This window comes from Plectropomus leopardus, chromosome 3 (genome assembly GCF_008729295.1).
Source record: "Plectropomus leopardus isolate mb chromosome 3, YSFRI_Pleo_2.0, whole genome shotgun sequence".
In the NCBI taxonomy this organism is placed as follows: Eukaryota; Metazoa; Chordata; class Actinopteri; order Perciformes; family Serranidae; genus Plectropomus; species Plectropomus leopardus.
In genome coordinates this window covers 27,894,595-27,910,641 of record NC_056465.1, presented here as the reverse complement: position 1 = coordinate 27,910,641, position 16,047 = coordinate 27,894,595, and the positions used below count along the sequence as shown (strand labels likewise).

Sequence of the window (16,047 nt, the reverse complement as noted above, 5' to 3'; positions counted from 1 at the left end):
TCTTTATATGACTATTACACGGGGATGAGAGGTGTGAAGTGTAAAAAGTAATAATGTTCTCTCACCCTCACCTTCTCTCTGCTGCTGCTGCTGGATGACCTGGGGTGGTTGGGGCAGTGTCTGGCCAATGGGAGTCAGCGTGGTGGCTGGGTAGATCGCTGCAGAGACGTATAGAGAGGGAGAGAGGACGGAGAAAGCAGAGAAAGAGAGGAGTGTAAAAACGGAGATCCCACAGAGAACCATGTCAAGGATGCTTAAGGTCGATCACACAAGCATAACATGTGTAATCAAAGGCTCTCTGATGTTATGTTCTAAGGCGCTGTCCTACACCATCTGAATACATACAGCCTTGCGCTCGCTCACAAAGTACTTACCCCGCAGTAATTGTCCCGTAGCTGCTACACATTTAGCATTTACGGCAGATTGTAAAAATCACAGCAATCCGGCATAGTAAACAAAGCTGTCTCACACCTGTGTATTGCTGTACTCCAGTGAAGGCTTGCTGGAGGGTGTCAGCAGCGGTGGGGCTCTGGGTGGAGTATGGCGGCAGGCCGTTGGTGTACACAGTCTCCACAGCGGGGTGTCCGTTTGGCTGATGAGGAATGCCGGTGAATCCGTTGACGATGGGCGTTACGATGCTGGGCACGGCGGAGGTGGTGATGTTGGCTGGTGGAGAACTGAGGCCTGCTGGGGGAAAAAGAGATTTACTGCTAACAGATCATGAGCACTCAATCTAGACAGCTCTGCATGATACTATAAAACAGTTGTAATGTATTAAGATGTGTTCACACAGACATGCTTTCCTATTGTTTGCAGAGAATAAAAACATCCCAGCTCCAGTACATCTACACACACACACACACACACACACACACACACTCGCACAAACACACAAGGCACTGCATCTCCTCTCTAATACAAGGACACGGGTGCGACGTGAGTCTGTCACATATCCGCCGTTTGTCGTGACACATCCTGCAGGATAGCTGGGAAGTCAACCTGTGAAAAATGAGCCTGTCCGTAGTGTTTGTGCGATACCCTGCTGGCTCCTACTGCTCAAGATGATGAAACCACTATGCAACTTCTGAGAGAGAAAAAAAGGGGGAAAAAAAGGAAAAAGATCTGGACTAAATAGAAGGAGATTACAGAGGGAGATTCGCTTGAACAAGCAGGTAGTAAAAATACAAAGATGCCTCTTACTTTTATACATCATAAAAAAAACACAAAATAACAACAGTTGGCAGTTTGACAAATGGGTGGGTCATAACATATATGGTACACGCCTGAAAGGCAGCTGCAGCGTGGTTCATGAGTGGAATTGAAATTGGATGCTCCCTGTCCTCTCTCATTCAATGCATTTTAAAAGGACCCTCCTTTGGAAAGTGTTTCCAATTATGCCAGGAACATCAAAGTACCCATTTTGAGCAGAATCTCACTGTGTGATGGTCTCTCTAAAAGGGCTGCTCCGTGGCAAAGCATCCAAGCTTGTTGAAGTACAGCTCCCCCGAGGACCACCTCTCAATCTGGAAACCCTCGCCCTGATTGGACGGAAAGCGCAGGTTGTCACGGAAACCCTCCAGCAGGCCATATCCCCACAATCTGGTGCCTGAGCAAAGAACCCCCTGTGAGAGGTGGTCCAGATAGGGTAAACAATCACATCCCGTATACACATAACATACGCTGAGATTTATGCTAATGCCATGCTAAATATGCCGTACATCACATGCTGAAACCTACCACCACTGAGTAATATCATCTACATATCCATATGGAATTGCTTTTCTTCTTCTTTACCTACAATCTCTCCTCTTGTTGTCCCTCTCCTCCTTCTGCCTCAGCATTTAAGTCATGAGGAGGCTGACAGTCAGGCAGGCAACTGCAGTGACCAGGGGAATTGCCCGGGTCCAGTGAGAGCTGTTGTGTCTTTTGCACTGGTTTCCCTTTTCTTTTCTTTTTTTTTTGAAGCCTCCCCACGATTGCTTGTTTCCTGCGGAGCTGTGATGAATTAGACTGCAGCTTCAGCCCATTCTCCTACCAGGACCCAGGAGACTGCCGTTCCTATTCTGAGGGCTAGAGACAGCTAGTCTGCCCGGGCCACACGCACTCTACTGTACCGCCAGATAATGCACCCTCTCCATCATCAGGCAAATTCATTTTCCAAGGCTTAGCAGTGCTGTAGTAGCGAACGGCTATGTATGTGTAGCAGTTGTAGTGGTAGTAGGAGTTGCAGTGGTAGTAGTAGGTGGTAGTGTGGACCGCTTGCATGCAATTGCATAAGTTCTAGGGGTCAGCAGTTGGACATGACATTTGTGGTAAAGCAGAACACATGACAAAAGTGAGAGATTGAGGCTGCAGAGTCCAGTTATGTTATCATGCTAGAAACGTGAAATGTTGTTTTTGAGTTTTGCCTGTCCAGTGTACAGGCTCAAACCAGTTTGATTTTTTGCAAACCGGCTGAACTGGAATTTGTGATTATGACACTCTTTAGCAATTTTAAAAGTAGCCCATGTCACAGTGTTAAATCCAACTCAAATTGCATTAGTGAGATACAATATGACAACGTGAATAACATAATATTATGTTATGAAGGGACTAACAGAGCCACAAGTGTGAAATATACTGCTGAGCTGAGGCGGCCAGTGTCAGCAACATGAAGGAGATCATATTCTAATAGGTGGAAGGGGGCAGAGCGACGCACGCTGTGTTTGTTTACTTTTTGGGGTGATGGCAGGAGACATGGCAGACTTAACCTCTTAAAAGTACTAAAACTTCACCAGTATGACAACATTTTGGATTAAAAGCTACCCGACTGGCTGCAGGTGTCATTTTGGATTTAACTTTCGGCAGATGCTGTGTTTCTATTTATCTGTTGCTCGCTTTGAAAGCGCCTCAGTGGACGAGGAACGGCTGATTTATGAAGTTCAAATGAGGAATTATCTGCATGATATCGTCTTATTTCACTACAAAAAAACCTATACACAGTGTCTGCCTGGAGGGAGTTTGCCATGGAGCTGAAAGTTTCTGCTGAGGTAAATGAGCATCACTAAATACAAGCTGGGCTAACGTTACTTGCTGTTGGTAACATTTGGTTACATGTTATTTTCAGTAAATAGCACAGCATCAAACGTGTTTTCTGATTTAGAAAGTAATGTTACAAACGTAGGAAAATAGCAAGCAGGCATCTCACCCATCTTTTAAATGGCTACCTCACCAGTCTAATCTTGAGTGCGGTACGTGGTTTGTTAATATGACATAACAGAAGCACATATTCAATATATTCATTGTGGATGGAAGGCTCTGCTGTAAAGCAACACTAAGCTATACCCAGACGCTAGTTATATGTTGGGACATGGTGTTAAGTTCCACTGAGGAGCAGCTGCTGAGTCAAGTACACCTGGTAAAGTTCAGTATGCCAGTCCGGTTCAGTTAATGGCTTAATATCTAGCCAGTTTGAAAATGTTCACACCAGCCCAACCCTAGAATAAGCATAAAAATCACAAGACGGCATTGATATTGTTGTGAGCCAAAGCTCTGAAATATTCATCCACCATCACTAAACTGAAGTGAACTGCAATAAATACTCCAGTAGCTGGGTGACACATGTATTGGATCACAAAACGGGGTTATGATATAAAGAAAAGACAATAAGCAACACCATGGCCAATAAAGCAATGATTACATGAGAAAGCCATTTATGTGGCCTTGTCATCATCTTCATCTTCACTGTCACAATGACCCAATATCCAACATGAGCAGACCCTGAGAATGTTCTCCTCAGCTGAAATGGGGAAGTATTTCCTACTATCCTGAACTAGAAAATAAGAAGACATTTTCATTTTATACCTCAGTGGACATATAGTTCTTGCATTGTAGGAAATTGTATTCATAGCCTGTTTACAATGCACACACACACACAAGTGCGCGGATGTCAGTGTGTGTGTGTGTATCGGCCTGTAATAATGACATGTTGTTCCCCACTCTGGCATGGCTGAATACGAAGCTACGGGACAGCAGATTACATATTCTATACAGCTAGCTCTTAACTATCACTTCTCCACTCTTATTACTGCAAGAAAGAGGTCCGCACTGCAAAACACTATGTATATGTGTATGTCACATATATTTATGTTATGGAAGCAGAATTACATTCATATTTGTGCAGGCTGCTTCTTGGAGGGGGGAAACTGTTGATTTGCTCCTTGCCACGACGGCTTCTCGAAAAGAGTCTTCACATGCTGCAGAAGCATTTATTATGCTAATTATACATTCAAATCAACGAGCAATGCTATACCCATACTGAAGAGTGCCGTCATTAACAGCACAAGGACTGTCTTTCGCTGGAGCGAAATAAGCACTCGAAACAGATGCTTTCATCTAACTGATTTAAAATGTGATGCATTTAGACTCAAAGAGAAAATGTCTGTCTCATCCTTAAAGTGTGTATAATAAATCTTTTTCAAAAGCCAGTTGGTATACCAAGAAACTCTGTAACTTTCAATTCTGCCCCTTAGATTACCAATAAATATTTATCAGAGCAAATAAGATTCAAATGAATGTTTCATTGTCTAGAACATACTTAAAATGTCTGTTTGCAGGATTTCCGTATTGGCAAAAAAAGATAACATAATAAGTATGCTGTCTGTGGTGTACAATCACCTAAAAATAACAATCATTGTGTTGTTACATTAGAATTAGCCATCTACATAGGAAATGGGTCCTTGATTACAGAGGTCGCCAGGTTGCACCACCATGTTTCGACAGTAGTCTCGAACGGACAAACCACACACTGACTCTAGATAGGGCCATCTCCATTTCGGCACTGTAGTTAGCCCCAACACAACAAGAGTGTCAAAAACATTTAAAAAATTTTTTTTTTTTTTTTAAACATGAAACTGCTTTACTCAGCATTTTTAGCGTTTTAAATCACTGGGTTCATTTGTTTTTGAGAGGAAAAGTCCTCTGCGGATAATTTGTCTCTGGTGCTGGGCTAGTGGCTCATCTCCAAAATGTTGAACAGAAGTCATAGAAACACCTATACGTAATGCGAAACTGCTTTATTCACTGTTTTTACTTGTTTTAATCACCTGGTCTGTTCGTTTTGGAGAGGAGGAGACCTCTGCAGATAATTCAGCCCAATTCAGTAGAAACCTCCTGAATAATGAACACTGAAGAAATTCTAATCAGGAGAATTTTAAGCTGTTATGTGCCATAGTCTGCACTGCATTATATAATGGGAAATTCTTACCAATAAAGTCATCCACAACTGCTTGGAGAATGTATCGAATCTCAAATTAAAGGCCCTGAAAACCTATTTTCTCAGTCAGCTTCCTGCTCTGAGTGATGGGCTCCTCAACTGCACAGTTTTCTGTTTTGGTTGGTATTTCACATGAGAGATCTGTATTTATTTGGTGGGTTGCCAGGCCACTGTCAATCACCCACACCCACACAGTCCTGATGACGCAGATTAGATGATTACTGTTTTACTTAGATTTTTTTGAAACTTATTTAGCTGTGAATATTGTATGCAGTGGAGAAATATTGAATATTTTAAGTTTTCAGGGACTGTAACTTTTAATTAAACACTTGTTGCAATCATAACAAAGACCAATGATGTGCACTCCATCTGTACTCTGCAATTTGAGGGGTTTCTGCTTGGCTGCTTGGGTGGAGTAGGCCTTCTGCCTTAATTAATTTATTAAATCTTCTTCCTGTTTGTCATCTCCACTGATGACCTTGTTAATGTTTGAGAATGCACTTGTACGCTGATGACACATGTCTTTCCAGGCAGGTAATGTCTATGGCTGAGGGCTTGAATGGAAGCTCGCATCAACACATAAATAAAAATAAATAACTGGGGAAGCAATTAAAAACTTTGAACTAATAAAATACAAATGTCATGGTCAGTGATTAGTCTACAGAAGAGCTCGGCTTTTGGGCGGTAACACTGAACAGCAAAATGTCAAGTTAAATAAAACTAATCATCATCTCCATCAGGACAGTCAGAACAGAGCTGCAACTACATTGAGCATAAAGAGCCACAATTTGTACAACAGTTGTCTTAAACCTTCATTAGAGAGTGCAAGGCCACACCCGTTTTTCCTGTTTTTTAAGGTCTTGTACCAGTACCAACCACTGGACCTCCAGGCTATGCTCCCTCCACCATGAGCCCCTCACCACTTGCCTATCCACAGCAAAACTGAGCTGCAAAGTATTCATAAAATATGCGATAACACTGTTGAATATTGCAATACCGATACCCCTTCCAATAAATAAAAAGATATTTGAGAGTAATCTGCCTTTCCACTGCATTTAGTATACTACAAAAATACAACAAACTGCTTGAGTAAAACAAAAAGAAAATAAAAATATAATAGAAAATTACTGCCAACATGATTTTACTGAACAAATTGAACATTGAACGGAATACAAAAGACACCAATAAAAAAAAAAATCAAGTGCAGTTTCCTGCTGATACTCTCAACTGAAAAAAAAAAATCCAGATATAGTGTAATATTATACTCTTGGCAATGTGTTTTTTGTACAAGTTGACATTAAAATGATTGTAAAAAAAACCCCAAAACAATATAATGTGCAGCTCTAGGCAAAAATCACAGTAAAACCTCTTGGTACAAAAGTTTTCTCCAAACTGCAGTTCAAATGTGAAATAGTCTCTATTAGTAATGTGTTAGACGGATAAAATACACTTGTTTCCAAGTATACAAACCCTTAAAATACATATATATTCCTTGCAATGTAACAATGAAGTATTTGCAATTTGTCTTCATCTAACATTAAAAGAGGACTGTGTAAGATGAATCATTAACCTTCAGTATCAAATACAATGTAGAGCGATAAACTAAAAACAACTTCCACACAGCTGAGCCTCTGGTGCTGTCTGCTTCACTCTCAAGGCTAAAGTACATAAATGCATTGACCATACCAATGTGCCTGACTTTCAGATCCCTGAGCAGAGCAGCTGGGCAGCTTGTGAAGCTCTGCTGCTCGTGCGAGGCTCAGTTTTGCTTACACGCATCAGATTTAGTCCGGCCGAGGAATGTGGCTCTGAAAGTACTTGCACGCACAGGGAGCAAGGATACCTTTTGCTGTCACAGAACAGCTCGCTCATGCTCCTGGGAGTTGTTTTGATTCTGATGCAAGAGGCCTGATTTAAACTGAAAGGGGCTAAATTTGTGTTGGAGGGACAATGGGCCTTAGACCAACTGGATGTGCTTCTAAGTCGATATCTTTTCCCTCGAAGATAAAGCTACTATAAAAGTAATCTTGGGAGGAATAGAGTCTTGAAAAAAGCATCTACAGTGAATGCATTACAATATGCACAACAATCTGTGATGGGCTGAAAGCTCGAGGTCACAGCATCAATTAAGACACACAGGTGTTCATTTCCCCAGCTGTTTCATCTGGCTCTGAACAGACTACAGAACTGTGATCTGTTCCAAATAGCTTGGATGTGATACGTCAGTCATAGTAGTAAATCTCTTCGATTCTCATTCATTCTCATTAGCTAAGTCACCACCATGCAGTGCTGCATTTTTGATGTTTTGTTTTTGGGTGATTAACTCTTTGAAACCTGATCAAATAGGCTTGATTTCTTCCAAAAACACTGAAAGAAGGCAATAAGCAACTTAACATGAAATGGCTCAATATACATGAAATAAAAAGTGAAAAGAAAAATACCTGAAAATAAACCAAAAGTACAAACCCCCCACATATAGACACAAGAGAAGTGCTAAAAATAAAATTTTGAATAATATCTAATGATTTCTCCACAGCTAATTTTCAAGTCATTTAATTGCCGCATTTTACTTTTTTTTTTTTTTTCAATTTTCTGGACATTGCCAAGTTCCTCATTCCTTTTCTCCCAAGTTTTCAAAAGAAATCACGCTTGTGAAAGATGTCTTAACACAGCACAACAAAACGGATGTCAGTCCAGGTTCTTAAGGGTTAACTTCTAACCTTATCCGGCTTTGACATTTGTCTGTATTAGACTTGGCCATCAAATATTTAATGTCTGTATCACATGTATGACGCGTTGTGGAGGACAGGTGCACGTATTGAGAAAGATCACCATGTCAAACAGCTCATTAGTTTCATGGTATTTGCCACCATGGAAGTGTTCTGCATCAATGGTGTAACCATGCTCGAATCCAGCGGGGATGTTGTGGCACATCCAGCCTGCCTGTGAGCGGGTTGTCTCTGGCTGTGGAGCATCTGCAGTATATTTTGCGTAATATGTACTTACGTATGTACATCTTCAGCACCATGCAACAGAACATTAGAGTGACTTTGATTACACACCTCTCACATCCTAACAAAGCATCCTTGACAAGATGTGTTTCTCACCACATACACCCGGCAGGATCTGCATCTCTCTGCATTCCTCCCTTCCTCTCCTCCCTCACCCTCTTTATCTCCCTCTCTCTCTTCCTGTTACGCCAGCTCTGCCTCGCTCTCCCTTGTTTTGTTTAACTTTTATTTCTTCTGCAGAGCTCAGGGAGCGGCACCTGGTGAACATTATTTTCAAAAAGCATCATCATGCATCATTGTAAGGATACATGCTCTAATCAGCTGAGCCATCTGGCAAACGGCTTATGCACCATCAAGCTTAAATGCTTTGCATCTGTTGATCAAATGGATGTCTCATTGTTTTCAGAGTAACACCCTTAACCTCTGGGCCTTTTTGTACTTCGGCTTGCTGTCACAAACAAGATTTTTTATGCAGATGAGGTTATACTGATCATTTAAATAAAAGATTAATGTCACATATTTACCACAAGATCAAGCAGGTTTTTTCATCTATTAAGCTACTATTAGAGCTTTATGTTAATGCAGAGCTGTGTAGGTAATTCAGAAAGGCTGCAGTCTAGCTGTCAATTGGAAACTGCTCTCATTTTAGAAGGAAAGGGGACATTAACCTTTCTACCTTTTATGCTTTAGTACATCTGACACAGCTGTGAAATGTCAGAATTTATAGATTTGTTTTGAGCTTTAATTTGGTTGATGAGACAACTTAATGCATAAATTACACCTCTGTTGAAGCAGAGCACTCTGCTCCCAGACCCTAAAAACAGATTCTGATATTACAATGAATTATTCCACTGACTTGTGGCAGACATCCTACAGTCTCTCAATAGTGTCAGACTCTCTTGGCCTACTTATACAGACAGCCTTGCCAGTAATGTTATGTATTCCTTCAATGAACTCTAAATAAGTCATAGCCACAAGTGTGAAAAGGGAGAGAGAAAATAGCTGTGTATACCAAAGCAGCAAGCTACACTACCACTCCTGCAGCGGCTGGCAGCCACACTGAAATTAATGAATGAAGAAAAGGGAAATAAAACATTTCATATTTATGATAGTCCTTGAGAATTCATGAAAGCCATGCTTTCTCTCAAGGATTAATAATATATTACATTCAATAATAAAAGGTAATCAGTCGACTGTAGCTTACACAGAAGCATGTCCAAAAGCAGATAAATGGCACCACTTCACACATCAGATTCACAGACTTACAGGCACTCACTTCTCTTTCTTTCCTCCTGTCTCTGTATGACAAGCAAAAACATATTTTTTCTTTGCCTGAGCGAAGTTGTTAGCTCCTGGCATTGCCTATTGATAAAAAAATGCTCTAAATATTCTTATACCGAAGTAGTTTTGTTTAGCTTTTATAGATTATCTAACAAAATTCAGCAATATTTCCTTCAGAGGAAGGCTCTGATTTCGGCTTTCGAGAGGCTTCACTTCAAAAGAGACACAAAAACAGCACAAACAATACAATCAGACTGGAGGACAAAGCCTCCAATACACACACACACAAGCACACAAAGACCGAGTTCCTTGCAATACAGTTGCACAATCTTTCATCAGCACTATTGTGTTGCAAAATATAGGTATGCATGCAGAACACAAAGATCTAAATTGCCATACTGTCAGTGCTTCACCCATCAAAATAAGAGGCTTCTCAGCAAGACTGAGCTCCACTTTTAATCACTGTCTCTGATTGATTATGCCCGCCCAAAAGTGCACACTTTGCACTGAAAACATCACTGTGAATATTTGACAAATGAATCTCCACTGTAGACATATTGCCCGATGTTGGAAGTGATTGCAGATGCACTGTACACATGTTCCGTCATTTCACTTTATGTGCATGCGCTCATTTGGCTTGAAGTGGACGCATGCATGATTAAAAGGTTAATAAGGGTCTTGTAGCATTGATTCCCTTCACCTGATCTGCTGTCTATCCTGTTTATTTTAATTCAACTGACAGTTGTGAAACAAGTAAAGCAGAACCAAACAGGATTTGTACAATAAAACTGTCCTGTCTTTGTGCCTCTGGATGAAGAAGTGAACAGAATACCAACTTGAGAGAAAATTTTTCTTCCCCACAGGAACCACAGCGCAGAGAGAATTTGATATAGTGCAGCAAGTCTGTAGTACAGATTCTTATGATGGCTATAAAGAAAATCTAAAATAGGCCTTGTTTCACTGATGGCGGTTCTCTCTCTCGCACTGATTGGTTTAAAGTTACCAAAGTCATCACCTTAAAAACTCAATACTGCAGTGTTGACAAAGTAGGTGAGCGGCGCACAACAAAGACTTGGATACTGTATTATTTATTTCAGCTCATGCTTTTGTTGAGTGGAGAATCTTGAAGTTTCCTCTGTCTCAAGGAAAATGAAGCACTGCTGAATAAGCAAATGTTATGCAGTGGGTAGGTATTTCAAAGTCCTTCCCTTTCCTCTGTAACGTATCTGCATAGGAGGTGTTTGTTATGGAAAACAAAACCAACTGCATGCAGATCATGCATCTTTGTGCTTCAAAGCACAAGGTCAAAATACTACGGGGAAATTAACGCCTTATCTGTAAACTTACTTATTGATATTCCTTATTCTGAGGCTACTATCCCCAAATATTTTCTGCATTCACAAACAGCAGAAAGATGCAAATTCAATTGACTGCATTTTTTTTAATCTTACTCCCTCTTTCTCTCAAGTGGAATCATTTTTGAATAGAAGGAACCAGGCACCTTTCCTTTTGGCCTTGCTGCAGCTCAAGCTTTTTATTCTCACACAAACACACACATGCACACGGGCACGCACACACACACACACACACACACACGCACAAACATATACATGCAAATATTCCTACAGACATGATCAGAAGCACCAGCTGACCTACAAGAACCTCGCTGGCATGTGGAAAAACACATACCCACACAAAACCCACACACACTAACAGTATGACATTAACACAAGCGTACAAAAGTCCCTCAACCCACAAACACACACTCACAAGAGGAAAGGGAATGAAACTAAGTGCTCACCCAGGGCTTGATGAAACTCACCCGACACCGGGGTCATGGGGGTGGGTGGGAGGCTGTTGATGTTGAGCGCCCCCATCTGGTGGATCTGTGTGGCGGGGAAAGCCACACTAGGCGTGAGGTAACCTCCGTGGCTTGCTGCCATGATGGCTGCCTGCTGCTGCATGAGCTAAAGAAGAGGGACACGGAGAGATGGGTGGAGGAAAGGAGGGTTGGATGGGGTATGTGCGAGGGAGCAGGAGGGAGAACAGGGTGCAAGAGAGGTGAGGGGAGGACAGATGGTAATGAAAAATATAGTAAGTTGGGAAAGAGTCAGACAAAGACGAGAGAAGGGGGGCGAGAGAGGAGAGAGAAACATAGCAAGGGTAGAACAGAGGGAGGGATGTATGTTGAGGTTGATGGATGGATAGTGCATGGGAAGTACAGAGAAAGTAGAGCGGAATAAAAGAAAGGGAAGAAAAAAGAAGCCTGTCAACCTATGTTTAGTGAATCTGTCTATCCACCCAGCAGGAAGCCTGTCACCAGCTGCAGAAACGATTTAATAGCTGTCTGTTGGGCTCATACAAATCAAGGCATTGACATGTGGACATTATCTCTGTGCTCAGGGAACAGGCAAAGTTTGCAGAAGAGTTGTGATGCTTTTTCCTTACAATTGTCAAACTTCACAACACTCTGGCTGTATAGAAATGCCACAGACGGCTGTTATTCTCTGTTTTTCCCTGGCCTCATCTCTAAAATTTTGTGATGTATTTGTAATGATTGCTGCTTGTAGCCTGACATTCATCCAGAGTTTAAAATTAGCTTTGTTTTATAATTCAGTCAGAAACCACCAAGCCTGTCTCTGGGCTAGTTTTGCCAAAAATTAGAAGTCATTTTTCAAAAAATGGAATACATTTGTGGTTGGAGCTTCATTAAATGACCATTTTTTTGCCAATGAAAAGTCATTTTAGAGACACACATTTGCCAAACAACATTGTGTACTTTGGTACGTCTGTTTTGAGGTGCCACTGGATCCAGACCCTGAGTCATTAAAACAATATTTTTCAAGCAGGCGTAGCAAGCAACTCAGATTCCAGACCATGTTAGTAATACAGTATGTTAGTCAGAAAATTTAAATGGCAGTCGATTTTCACCCGTTGGACAATCCCACAAAGAGATAAAATCAATAGCCTTTCATTCACTCTGCATTTCTACTTAGCATGAAGTGAGAAGTGGGAGCTGAAACTATTTTCCATCAAATGCAGCCCACAGAGTGTTTATTCATGCTCGCATGCACCGCTGCCCTGCACTGTGCTCACGCACGCACACACACGCACGCTCGCACACACGCACGCACGCAAGCACACACACACACACACAACATGCATGAAGAGCGATAGAGACTATTTGAGTTTCTGCACTCAGCTTAAATTCTCCCCGTGCAAACCACGTGCTGAATGCCTAATTCAGAAGAAAATCCATCACTGTACAATGGCTTTTGCCGCTTGTGAACCAGTGGGTTCATCTAGGGAATCGGCAATCTTTTGCTGGCTATGTATCTATGCAGACCTGTGTGGTATAGGAATACAAACACAGCATAACCAACCTTTTACCCCTGTCTCTGCATCCGTTTAATACTGTGTAGCTGCTACGTGTCAGGGGAGCTGCTGATGGCCGTGGCCTGAGAATGACTCATATAAGCAGAAATCAAACTCCTCTGCCACTGGCACTAATGCTAATGACGATATTGTGAGACACTGGAGGTATAGAATGCCACTCTGCTTGTATTTGCATGGGGACCCTGCAACGGGAAAGCCAATTATTTTCCCTCAGTGCCCCTGTCAGGTAACCTGAAAGCAGCTGTCCCGCTGTAGAATGCCCAGCGCTGGCATCTCATCCATTAGCCACAAGCCTTGCCACTGCTATCTATTAACGCCTTTTGTCATTTGCATAATTTCAACGTGACAAATGAGAATCATCCGTTCCTTTCCAAATAAGATGAATTGAGCCTTTAAGGGGGTATAGCTGCAAAAGACAGCAAAGGAACAAGAAACTAAACAAAAGCAATGACACAGAAACAAACAAAGAGGTCTAGAGGATCTTGGGCTCCCTTGCTTTGGCAATGCTGTGACTGCCCCCCTATTAGGATGTGAACAGGGTTGGACTTCAGGATGAAGGGTCTGACTGGGCTGGCATTACAGAATAAATACACTGTCACACCACTCACTGCTTTTTTTTTTGTCTTTTCTCTGGCTCTGCTCGCTGCTTTCCGCTTGGACTGGGGACTTAGGGCTGATTCTAATAAGCTTGCAGGCTATTCGTTGTGGCTGATACAAGCTACAGGCCTGGATGGAGTCATAATGGAGTGGAAGTGAGGGCTACAGAATACTAGCCTCTCTCCCATTGCATGTTTTAGATAATATGATCCTTAATGCCATCCGTCAGATTGTCATGGATAACAACTCTGGCATTCATTGATGCTTCTTTCCAAATTAAAATGCAGCAAATTGGAAACCCAAGCATGTAATTATGTTGGAATGCAGTAGTTAATACAAACCGGCGCTGATAAAAAAATAAAATAAAGAGCTGAAAGCAGAGTGGTTATGTTGACAGAGATATTCAAAGTCGTTCCATTTTACTTTTCATATGCTTTTTTTTCTTCTTCTTTTTCAAAATTTCAAAGGCATTATATTCAAAAGCCATTCCCGTTTCTTTATTTATGCACTACCCAGCAGATAGCAAATGTCTGCGGTAGAGAATGAGCAGAACTGAGTCTTCATCATCACAGACACAACCTTTTCTGCTTCCACTTGAAAAGAAAGGGAGAGGGAAGAAAAGGCAGACAGAAACAAGGGGGACAAAAGAGAAGCGCGTGAGATGAAAGGGAGCAAAAAAAGTTGCCCGGGCTCCAGCAGCATTCATTTAGTGTCAGACATCTGCTTTTTTATTGCAACCTGATGGCATTACTCTCCCCTGGTGCCAGCAGGCAATCACCTCTTTATCACATGGCAATTATCTCTGTAGCGCTGCTCTGTGACTCGCTGACTCTCAGCACTGTCACATGTGACCCCTTATAGCCCAACCAGTCGGGGAGGGAGGGGGGAGAGAGAGACAAAGAGAGGGAGAGAGAGGGTGAAAAAGGTTGAAAAAATGAGAGAGAGAGGGGGACAGTAGGTCAATGAGGTGAACTAAAAGACTGAACACAGAAGACTGAAGCTCAAGGGCTTCATTTGTTACCCCCATGCTGGCAGGCTGTATTTCCACAGAGAGATTTGAATAGATTTCTCCATCTGATGCACTTTGTTGTGTGTGCAGAGCTCGTACTCGCAAGTATAAGACAACTAAACCAGGTCACACACATGCTCCTGTGTGTATGCGTGCAGGCAGTTTACAGCACAGCTAAATGATGCAGTAATCTGTTACCATCATTTCTCATGTGTGCCGTGTTTGAATGTTAGTCCCTCCAACAGGGGGAGATGTTTCCTAATGTGAGTTTACAGTCATCATCCTCCCTCTCATCCTCCCACACGTTGTCACTATTAGCGCCAAGTTAAACCATTTTCTCTCCTCTCATTTATCTATCTCGCACTCAGTCCAATGCATCTTTTAGGGAGGCAAGAGGGGCACGGTGCTGGAGGCGCCTTTAAATCTAAAACTTCTCTCTTGTCCCCCGACACAGCATGTAGTCCTCCACCTTAAGAGACCAAGGGAAGCTAAAATGGCTGTCTTCACAGAGAGACACGGCTTTAGAAGACGAAGGAGGAAAAGTGACTTGAATCAAATCTAATCGTGTACAAATACGATGTTTGTGTCTTGAAGGAGAAATACAAAAGGTAATAAAAGCTGGTTTTATTACTTGCATTCAGCGATTCATGGGAGGACTATTATCACTCACTACTAAAGCCGGATTGAAACAAGGAATCTCACTCTCTCGCTCTCCTTGCGCTTGTGTTTTATGAAATCACCTTTTTGCAAATAGGATGTCTCCTGTCAGAGCACACCAGTGTCAGTGTCTATCGTGAAAATGGCACATTTCTCATTTTTGGCATATGTTGTCAGTGTTGTACCCCTTCAATTTGTGTTCAGAGCCCCCTCCTTCTCGTGGTTTGACTAAAATCCAATTTACTGGCTGTCAGCTCAACTCTATAATCCTATCCACTGCTGTAGTGGAGAGGTAGCTCTTTGAATTTACCATTTACTGTACTCCTTGGTTATAGCTATATATACCATCTCTCCCCACGTCTGTATTCTATACTGTGCCACCTCCTCTTCTCTTGGCCAGTGTATATGGAGAGTGGGCGAACGTGTAGTGTGTCTTTGGAGATAAAGTCCTTTTTGTGTCACTGCAGGTTTTTCGTCTTGGGGGAATATGTGTAGTTTATCTTGCAGTGAAGAAACATTCGTCGTATCACTTCAGCACATTCCCGGTGGCTACAGGGGAATCAAGGCTGCACACCATGTACATGCAGCCAGCACCAATGACTGTAATGTAATCATAACTGCTGCACAAGCAGGACACCCACACTAAAGATAACTAATATTTCCCTTTATTCCACATTATTGCGTACCTAGCAGTCCAAACAGGTATTTAGACTCATTAAATAAGTCTTTAGCCAGATATGAAAACAAGAGCCTTACTGATAATCTATTACTGACTCTTGTGCACTCATTACTTTATCAAAAGTTGCAGTGAGTTTATCTCCAAGGTTGCCTTGCCTCTGAGT

The 16,047-nt window shown here is 41.9% G+C and overlaps 1 protein-coding gene across 6 annotated transcripts in view; it reads right to left on the bottom strand.

The window, feature by feature from the left end:
* The window catches only part of celf5a (cugbp, Elav-like family member 5a), a 217,865-nt gene that overhangs the window by 6,235 nt on the left and 195,583 nt on the right, over positions 1-16,047 (bottom strand). Inside the window, exons 7-9 of one of the 6 annotated variants that reach the window (XM_042482195.1) lie at positions 11,348-11,513; positions 472-687; positions 66-158 (exon numbers count right to left, since the gene is read on the bottom strand). In XM_042482195.1, the coding sequence (XP_042338129.1) occupies positions 66-158; positions 472-687; positions 11,348-11,513 (475 nt within the window). The remainder of the gene's footprint in view (positions 1-65; positions 159-471; positions 688-11,347; positions 11,514-16,047) is intronic. The other 5 variants (XM_042482205.1, XM_042482200.1, XM_042482215.1 and 2 more) reach the window with 5 other exon arrangements.